General features: G+C 39.8%; 1 protein-coding gene across 2 annotated transcripts; it reads right to left on the bottom strand.

Moving 5' to 3' along the window:
- Positions 1–207: 207 nt before the first annotated feature.
- On the bottom strand, positions 208–9903 carry lonrf1 (LON peptidase N-terminal domain and ring finger 1). 2 transcript variants are annotated; one of them, XM_037262366.1, is made up of 12 exons: positions 9570–9903; positions 8102–8220; positions 7839–7961; positions 7320–7523; positions 7128–7254; positions 6900–6975; positions 6415–6529; positions 6183–6304; positions 5918–6076; positions 1825–1987; positions 1606–1755; positions 208–992 (listed from the first exon to the last, which is right to left on the bottom strand). In XM_037262366.1, exons 1-12 carry the CDS (start codon positions 9865–9867, stop codon positions 843–845), a joined length of 1806 nt encoding a protein of 601 aa, XP_037118261.1. In that variant the 5' UTR covers positions 9868–9903; the 3' UTR covers positions 208–842. The 2 variants fall into 2 exon arrangements, with proteins under 2 accessions (XP_037118261.1, XP_037118263.1); XM_037262368.1 differs by having other exon boundaries at positions 7338–7523.
- Positions 9904–10124: the final 221 nt, after the last annotated feature.

Here is a 10124-nt window from a genome sequence, read left to right as displayed (position 1 = left end):
TGAAAACAAGGCTCAACGTTTTTGCCTTTTTTCTGACATGAATAAACCAGCAAGTGAATCATAATTTATTTGTGTATTGTTTGCACTGTCGATTTGACAAAATGTGTTTTTTTACTAAAGTGGTGGAAATTAGAACATGCTTTATTTTTTATCCAATACACCGACTAATTGAGAAAATAACCAACAGATTAATTGATTATTAAATTGTTAGTTGCAGCTGCAAAATGAATATTTCTTTCTATATCTCAGATTGCATAGTCCTGAAAAAATTACTCATCATGCATGTTATGAATCTCACCATCATTTCAATTGCAATTTGAAACTTTAATTCATGACATTCAAACTTTATCTGCCTGGTGATGGGAGACTTTTGTTTGAAAACAATAAACAGCGACATCTAGTGCTCATTTACTTCAACATTCAGATGTCTACTTTTGTAGTTTAAACTTCAAATTATTCCTACCCTGGGTAAATTTTGAGTTAATGTTCAGTTTCATTTGCTGAATGGCTATTTCAGCAGGAAACAACACAAGAATGTGTCAAAAGACCAACTGCAGGATTCTGTGTTGAAAGACTTTGCTTTTTATTCCAAAAAAAAAAGTATCTGCCGATAGCAAAAGCAGATACAAAACCCAGCTTTAAATAACCTCTTAAAATGTTGTCACAAATGGATACTTATGGCTTTGATTTACCCTTGAGGTGTGATATTACAAGAGTCCCTTTGTACTTAAGAGTAGTTTAGTCCAAAAACTGTGATGCAAGTGAAATCAGTATTTTGTATTGTACTGTAATGTTTAACCCTCAGCCAAATATTTCTCAGGAATTCTACCAGGACACTGTGTTTAGCTCTGAGAAAAATACTCAAGGATGAGGCGCAGGTGACCAAGCCGGTCTTTAAGGGAAGAGAGGGAGAGGACTGTGGTTTGATAAGCGGGGTCCAATTGGAGGACAGACAGCAGCCACCAGCACCAAGCTGGACCATTGGATGAGGCCTGAAAAATATAAGAAATATGTCAGCTGTCGTTTAAAGTTCTATGCTACGTTAATCTTTCCGCAGTCCACAGTTAATTATAGGGATATAAGTGAATGTATATTAGCAAGTTGTGTTGATGATAAATTGCTTTCATTGTTTTTCAACTTTCCAAAAATGGTATTGACGGATGTCAGTGCTTATCACACAATTTTAAGTGAACACAACCTTTGTCATCAATTTCGAGAATTCTGAAAATTTAAAAGCATCCAAATCTTATGTCTCCTGTAATCCTATATTGAGAAAGAGTATGAATAATTTGGGACGTTGAAGCTTTTTGTTGAAATGTATAATAAATGAAAATGAAAACATAACATTTTAATACTCACAACACAATAGCTTACGATATCTCTACTTTGTTGTTTTCACAATAATTGAATAATATTGCACTTCAACACAATTATTGGTCTGACAATCCAACTATGGACGCGCTGGAACAAAAATGCGGTTTTTGACCGGCCCATTTTGGCAATCACACGAAATTCCTTATGGTCATCTTGCCCCTGAACCCAACAGTATTGACAGTATGTTACAGACGTACTGTATATATTTCCATTTATGTCAAACGCCCCAACCTGAATGTTCTCCTCAGTACTCGGCATGATGCCATACTGCCTATTGATTTGTTCTCTCATGCGGCTTCCCAGGCGCTGATACCAGTCCTGAGCCTGTTGATAGACACTGTCGTGGAGACGCTGCAGGAGTTCCAATTCACTCCCTTCGGCCTGAAGAAAGGTGGAAGTCATTGAATTGATCCAAATACGCTCAACAGAAACTTTTAGAGCAAGTCATACCTTGATATCCTCCAGATATTCAATATCAGCAGTGTGGTAACCATCCCTTAGTCCTCTTTTTAAGACTTTGAACCTGTTGCTACCCACACTGTCCACATAGGACCGTCCATCAGGCAGTAGCTCTAGGCTAAGGATCTCCAGCATGCAGCCATAGTCCGCAAATCTTGGGAAAAGCAAAGGAGAGATGGCAAATAGAGGAACTATATTACATGATATATCATGAACAAATCATTTAGCAATTGTGTCAACTTGCTGTGACCAAGTGGAAACATGTTTTAGACTTCTAAAAACAAGCAACAAATACATTAGATTAAAGGACCAAAAAGGCGTATAACAAGGTACAATGACAAGATGGATATGCTTTTGGGAAAAAGAACCGTTTCATTCAAGTCCAACGGTATAGCAGAAGGTTCGGGGGTTCTAATCATGGCTCTCCAACTCCTTTGACACTGAGCAAGTTGCAGTGATGGTTCAAAACTGTGGCCAAAATTAGCAGTGGTTATTAGATTTTTGACTGCAAAAGCAAATTAGCTGTCCTCTTGTGACAGATCTGGGTTGGCTTTCCGCCAGCATGAAGCCAAATGGGAATTCAGGGTTGCACAACTCGGACCCAACTTAGCACTGGCACTACCAGCTGTTCCAAAACAGCACTGGAATCAGATCAATTTAAAAGGAATGACTTGTGCATTTGCACTCCTTGTGCTTGTGTCAGTTTCCTTCCACAGTCCAAAAATAAACTGGTTAATAATCTTAATTGCCAAGTAGGTTTGAATGTCTGTTTGCTTACTGTACATGTGCCCAGTGAAAAACCGGTAAGCGGTCCAGGGTGTGTCCGCCTCTGAAACATCAGTGAACAAGGCTTTTTTTTTTTAGCTTACGAGGTACAGGAAGTATCCTCAACAACCATCCATCCATTTTCTGTACCGCTTTGTCCCCACGGGGGTCGCGGGCGTGCTGGAGCCTATCCCAGCGATCATCGGGCAGTCGACGGGGGACACCCTGAACCGGTTGCCAGCCGATCGCAGGGCACACAGAGACGAACAACCACTCGCACTCACAATTTGGAGTGCTCACTCAGCCTACCAAGCATGTTTTTGGGATGTGGGAGGAAACCGGAGTGCCCGGAGAAAACCCACGTGGGCACGGGGAGAACATGCAAACTCCACACAGGTAGGGTCGGAGGTGGAATCGAACTGGCACCCTCCTAACTGTGAGTCGGACGTGCTAACCAGTGCCCCACCGAGCTGCCATTCTCAACAGCCCTTCTATTGAAATGTATATGACACTAAAGGAATTGTTAGATCAGTCTACATTTTAACAGCTTTTATCACATACATTATGTTAGTGTGGTGCAGTGAATGTATGCAAATAAATGCTAAAGCCCAATACGTCTTTCCTTTTAAAATTCAATGTTTGTGCATGGAGTTCAGTTCTCTTGAGACTGAACTTTTAACTCTTTCTATTTTTTTTTAAGGCCGACAGAATATTGTGTACTATGGCTATATTTAAATAGGTAGTACCAAATGAAAGGAAAGAAAAAAAAAGTATGATTCTACCTTATACCCTTCTTAGTTATCATCATTTGAAAATAGCTTAGTTTCACTCAAATCAGCAATGTCAGACAAAATAAGGAGAAATGAGGTTTTTGTGCAAGACACATTTTCTGCACAACTGTGACTTTGACACTAATATTTTTTGGCTTGGGTTCTGAACAGCCCTTTCCTTCTATAAAACATGAACAAAAACAATGAAAATGTGTTTTGATGGCAAATACATTTAATTACATATTTGATAACGTGCGCAACATTTTCACATCTGACAACCTATTTACAAATTTTGGGCTATTTACAGAGATCTTTGCGTGGGTGCTCAAAATGTATGTGGTGTTTTGCTATTCAAAAGGGATGCATTTGTGTGTCACTGTATCATCCCACATCAGAATACTCGTCAGATGACGGCAATTAATCCGGACTGTGGCACAAACATTTGCACACACTACGTGTATGCGGTGCCTTGTGATGCGGACTTGTCTGTCGCATACTTAGTCACCTCCTCTAAATTCGCTCAATTGTAAGCTACTTGAAAGCCGATCGCTTCAGTTTCGTCATTTTCTCTCACTCTCTACATTACTCACTACATTCTCCATTGTTTTCACATTTGGGCTGGCCTTACAGTTTACATCACCTCTCTATAAGCCAGCAAGAACAACTCTTGCCGGGAGTCTTATCCACCCATTAATAAAATAGAGTTGACGAGAGTACTCGTCGACGGAATCCTCCGTCAATAATGTCAATGACGAGTATTCTCGTCACTGCCATATAAAGAGTTAAGCAGCCAAAATATTCACCTGGGCACTTTTGTGGGGAAACAACTGTGGGAGGAACTTCGGGTAAGAGACTTTGGTCAAATGGTCCCATTGATTACAATAAGTTTCGCTTCATGGAGCGGTGTTTTGGAACGATTTTCTATACCGCGTCTTCTAAGCGATTAATCGTTATTGTGTTGAACAATGTCTAGCACGTCTCGGAGCTTGTTGCGCTGCTGGCGATTGTACTTACAAGCAGAAGACTAATCGGTGACAAACAAGAGCTCGTTTTTAACTCGTTGCCACCAGAGATTCCAGATTCTACACTGCGATAAGGAACACAGACAAATGAGTCTGAGAGTCATTTAAAAAGACCTCCTTGACGTTGACATGTGGTCCTTTTTATTTCATGCACGAAGCACGACAACACTCGCATTGAACTTTGTGCATTTGGCTCCTAACAGATATGTCTGATTGAAGCTAAATAAATAAATAAATAAATAAATAAATAACTCTTATCAAAAGGCGCCAAACTTTATCACCCCTCAGAGCTTTTCAGATTCATCATGACTGAAGCAACAAAGTTCAGAAAGTAGTTAGACATGTGACTGAACCTTTGTCACCCTTCTACCCCACTAGAATAGCAGAGAGCGAGATTTAAATGTTTTCTCATAAACTGCAACAATTGGCGTTCCCACATTGTTAAAGTATATAACTGTCATAGAAAGTGGAAGCGCACCAAAAATTCCCAGTAAAATAAATAAAACGGTGGTTTTGCTATGCCGGAGGTTCCTCACAAATTTCACACAAGGATCATGGGGCGTCGGAATAAGGTGGATAAGCTACCGCTGGAAAATAATTTGTAAAAAATGTTAAAACTAGTAGTCTCAGTTTAACGTGTTACTAACGCGATTAATCTAACCCGCTTTTAATGCTATACATTTTTTTAATCGTGTGATTAAGGCTCATTTTGGCCTGATGAAATTTGCACTCTTTTCACATACTGTTGCCGTAGAAAAACTACACCTCACAGGATCTGGCGAGGCCGGAAATAAACATCAAGCACGCTAACTGGTGACACTAGTCAGGGCTTGTTGTGCATCTGTTTTTAGAAATAAAAGCATCATGGGGAGTTATTTGTAAATTCTTTCTTGACAAATCAGAAACAGGGTTAATATGGTGAATCAAGACCATTATATTGCTGCTAAGTTCATAACAAACTTTAAAAATGGTTTGTTTCACTAGAGGCTGAGTCCTTGTTTACATTTCATATGCATGTTGTATTTTTTATATTGCCCCAATTTTGAGTTCTTAGACTGGACTGTTGAGGGGCTGTTTGTGTGACTTTTTATACCTATTGAATCCAATTCAATAGGTATCAAAATTATCTAAAGATATCTATGGATTTTTTACATTAAATAAAATGTGCAATTAACTCCGAGTTTAAAATGTGATTAATCACAAGTAAATATTTTAATCGCTTGACAGCACGAGTTAAAATGTAACTTGTGTTTTAGATTATGATTCCAATTCCATTTGTGTGAACAAAGTGAAACTAGAGAGAAATATTTGTGGAGGATGCAAAAGCACAGTATTCTCAGTTGATTGGTTAGCCTGCTGTCATTTTCCATCCACTCAGGGTCCCATAAGCCCACTGTGCGGTCTTCTTGCATTAAATTGCCAGGCATCAATTTAGCTGTGACGTGTATCTCAAACTGTTGTGCTTAAGTGTGAGAGGAAAGAAGAAAAAATAATTTAAAAAAAATACTGAATGTGTGTTTGGCATACCCTTTTCCATGTTCATAACTGCACATGCCAAACTTCTTTGTTCCTGTCTCCATACAGCGACGCATCATCAGTCTGTATCGCGGCTCAAAGATGTGCAAAGGGCATGGCACACCGGGGTAGGCCACAGTGCAAACAAATATAGGGATGTCCTTTGTGAGGCTGTAGAAGAGAGGATAGATAAAGAGATAGGCAAAAAAATAACATCACGAGTGGGGATGGAATTTGATATCAATCCAAAATGCAGATTTCATTTTATGCCACCAACTTTGACAGTTCAGCCATCTCTGCCTCATGTATTTGTTTTCTTTCAGTCAGCTGTGATGGGAAAAGGCATTCCATGATATCCAGAACCACAACTGTGACATTGTATTTCCTATTTTTCAAGTACTGCAAGTAAACAGAGAGAGAGGAGAGTTGTACCGGTGTTTGGGTCTGAATTTCTGTCCAAAAAAATGACAGTGAAATAAAACAGCATGAATACGGTACACTGTGGTTACCTCTTGTAGCGGCTGCTTGCAGAGAGGACAGCGGAGGTTGTGGTCTAGACTTCTCTCTATGCAGTTTTTACAAAAGGTGTGACCACATGGGGTAGTAACTGGCTCATGAAACAACCTTTAAAATGCACAAATATATGAAATCATTAAAAACACACACACACCATCATTCGGGCAGTCCTTCTCAGATAGTGGGACGGGACCCACAATTTTTTTTATTTTGCCATAGAATCAAGTGTAACTCCAAGTGGTAGTGGCACTCTATTTTTGTTTGAATTTCAAGCAAATTGATGCACTTCAAACCTTTTCAGTTACAGTCTAAATCTAGCTACTAGCTAATCTAACTAGGGTTAGGGTTATATATATAAATATATATATTTTTTCTTTTTTGTTTGCTTTAATATTAATAATGCTACAATGTTGCACTGTACTTTCCAAAGTGGCTGTAACAGAAAATATTTGAAAAGCGAGGAGAACAAGAGGCTGACCTGATGCAGAGAGGGCACTCAAAGTCTGACACAGTGAGTATGCTCAGAGTTTTATCCCTGCAGTGTAAACTGGCACCTGAGAACCATGGAATATATGTATTTTTAGGTGAATTTGAACAAATAGACTCAATATCTGATTGATGAAAGTGTTGTAACAGAAAACATTGACTTTTAATGAAAAATATGTAAAACCAGAACATCTGTGTCGATTATAGTTTGTCACTGTACCTCTGCCATTCACGTCCTCCTTTCTTGTCATCACTTCCTCATCATTTTCACTGGCAGGCAGGAAGGTGACAGCTTGGCAGAGGCTGAGGCAGCACTCAGTGCTGGTGTCGTGATTCACTTTGGAGCTCTAAAGAAAAAGCGTTTTACAACTTGGAAGATTTTAAGCAAACACTTTGCAAGCATTCTTCTCACCCACTTCAGAGCACGCACCTGGCACCTAGCGTCTCTCCTGGCTTTGCCCTCTGCATTGCCATGTGGATAATTGAGGGCCTCGAGCTGTGTTACCTGGGTGCCACTGAGGCTTCGAACGGGGTAGGAAGCCTTCAAGTAATCAGCCAAGACCTGCATGATGCAGGACACTTCCTCTGGCACTGAAATGCCCTCTGCCTCTAGGATCTGTAATTTTAACCCAAATACTATTACACATACCTAGATTACACATTTGGAACACGACAATACAAGTAAAAGAGTATGATAAAATACAAGACGTATCGAGGCTCCACAACATGATGTATAACAGCAAATAAGTAATGTTTGTGTACGGTCTTAGCTACAAGGAAGGGACTGAATGATGTTGGTTCAATACTGACAGATCTGATTGAAATACTCAAACAGGTGCATTTGGTAGTTAAAATATGAAGTGTTCAACATTCTGTGTTTTTCTATTTGCTCTATACTTTACACAACATAGTCAGGTGTGGTGTGAACAACCTTCTTGATCTGATTCTTAGCAGGAACAAAGTCAGCTTGAAGTTTGAGGCAATGGTGAAACTGGATGAGGGATTCAGTCTGTTGAGCCATTTCCAACAGTATGTTCCCTTTACGAAAGAAGCCCTGTGTACACAAATGTTCATGATGAGCATCAGAGTACCACTGCCTAAAAAAGTTTTTCATCAAATTTCCCACAGCCTGGTGAAATCCAGGTCTCCACATGAACATTTTGATTGGTAATTTTCTTGCTGCATCTACCTTACCTCAGTCCATAATGGCCGAAGACAGCAGAGGGAGTCAAGGTCCACCAGAGCGTCAGAAAAACGCAGCAGGCCACAGTTTGCTTCAGCCCTGTACAGCTTCAGACTTGGGTCTTCTGGGACTAAAAATGAAACGAGTGACAAACGAAAGCAAGGAAAAATACATATGTATTAATTTGTTTTCCATACATTGTTATGTGGAACTTGTAGCAATGACATGAGTTGTACAGAGTCAAGAGCTAAAGCCATGTGGTGTTGCTTAAATCTTGTCAGGTGAACACATGAGTTTACAAATTTGTTTATAATTTTGAACATGAAACTGAATTTCTAACATTTTACACATGAACTCAAATTGGTATTTTAGATTGAAATATTCTGTCTGCAAGCACGATTTGAATCTGCAGTTCAACTCAATAATGAGGTGGGGATATAACAAGTTTGCTTTAACAGGCCAAACAAGTGTTGCCATCTGAAATTTGAAAAAAAAAAAAAAAAAAAGAATTACACAATGAATTACACAATGAATTGTTATGCATCAGCTAAAAAGCCCAGTACACCTGACCTAGCAATAAAAGACACTTTGTGCAGTACTGTTAAAACTGTTACTTAAGGGCTGCCAGACTAGAAATACTGTAGACAGTCCCACCCATACTTTGAAATTAAGCATACAGTACATTCTGTCTTATGAATGTGAAGTCTCAGGATTACGAAAGTAAAAAAATGCATTACATATGTAGTCGAAAGAGTCCGAACCTGTCCTGGATACCGGAGCCAAATAGGTGATGATTGTTATTATTATCATTATTATTAAGACATGTTTAACTAGATTTCCAAAAACAGTTCATTTATTGGCATGTTGAGGCCGAACAAGTAGGCAAAATAATGGGGAAAGTCACCTGTTTAGACTTCATCACCGGTGCATAAAAGACAATGATTAAAAATGTGAAAGCCCAAAATGATGGCTGAAAGATGTCAGTGTGTATCGTGACCATTCCACTGTTTTTGGATAGTGTGTTTCTGTTCCAAGTTCATTTTGCACCTCCACCATTTGTCACATCTCATACAATGCAGATATCATAATTCCAACCCCCCAGAATTGTGCATTTTATAAAATCAAAATTACTGACGCAGCACTCTACTCATTGTCCCGCTATACCGCAGGGTCTTGACAACAGTTGCAGAAGTTGGCTATTATTAGGCCACTTAAATATAGAGCAAGTTTCTTGTACAAAGTCGGATTATATGAAAAAGACAAATACATTGTACTTAATATTTGCAAGGCCTTTTGCAATCAGTAACCAGCAAACAGAAAGAATAACCTGGCGGCTTTGGACAGCATTCCTAGCGGGACGTTGTGATGCACGGATGGGTGCTCGAGTTCAACCTTGCGAAACTCGGGTTAACGTGAAGAAACCAAAAAGTGACACGAAAAGTTAAGTGCTTTTCTATGAGCTTTTTGCATATGGCTTACCTTGCTGTATTCCATCGTTGACGACGCATAAAGCTTCCTGGTACTGCTTGGCGCGGAGCTTCTCTTGCAAGTGGCACTTAATCTTGGCGTCCTCGGGCCAGCACTTTTCAATGACACGGATGAGCAGAACATTGTTCTTGGCGTCTCTCATTTCCCTCTGTTTTAGCCTCTCTTTACAAGTCGGGCATTTAGACGGAAAGTGGGTCCCCGCGCACCTCCTGCAGAAGGTGTGACCGCAGGCAATGGTCACCGGCTCCCACAACGGGAAGAGGCAGAGTCGGCATTCCAGTAGCTCCATAGTAGTGGTTTTCTGTCAGCACAGTAACCCGCGACGAGAATCGATATTTCCCTTATAGCCAAGCAAAGACTTTTCCACTTCGACTTTCATTTACTGTATGACCGCAAAGGTGAACGCGTCTCCACTTGAACCCGTTGTTTGGCTAAAATTGAGCCGCTGTTTATCTCCACTGCACACATTTTCTTTGCTTATCTAACGTAATCGTGTTCTGAGACAACCCGTCCCCACATTAGGATAAAACTACAGCATTTAGCAAC

The sequence above is a fragment of the Syngnathus acus genome, chromosome 10 (genome assembly GCF_901709675.1).
Source record: "Syngnathus acus chromosome 10, fSynAcu1.2, whole genome shotgun sequence".
Lineage (NCBI taxonomy): Eukaryota > Metazoa > Chordata > Actinopteri > Syngnathiformes > Syngnathidae > Syngnathus > Syngnathus acus.
Note: the sequence above shows the minus strand (reverse complement) of the source record. Positions and strands in the feature narration are given on the sequence as shown.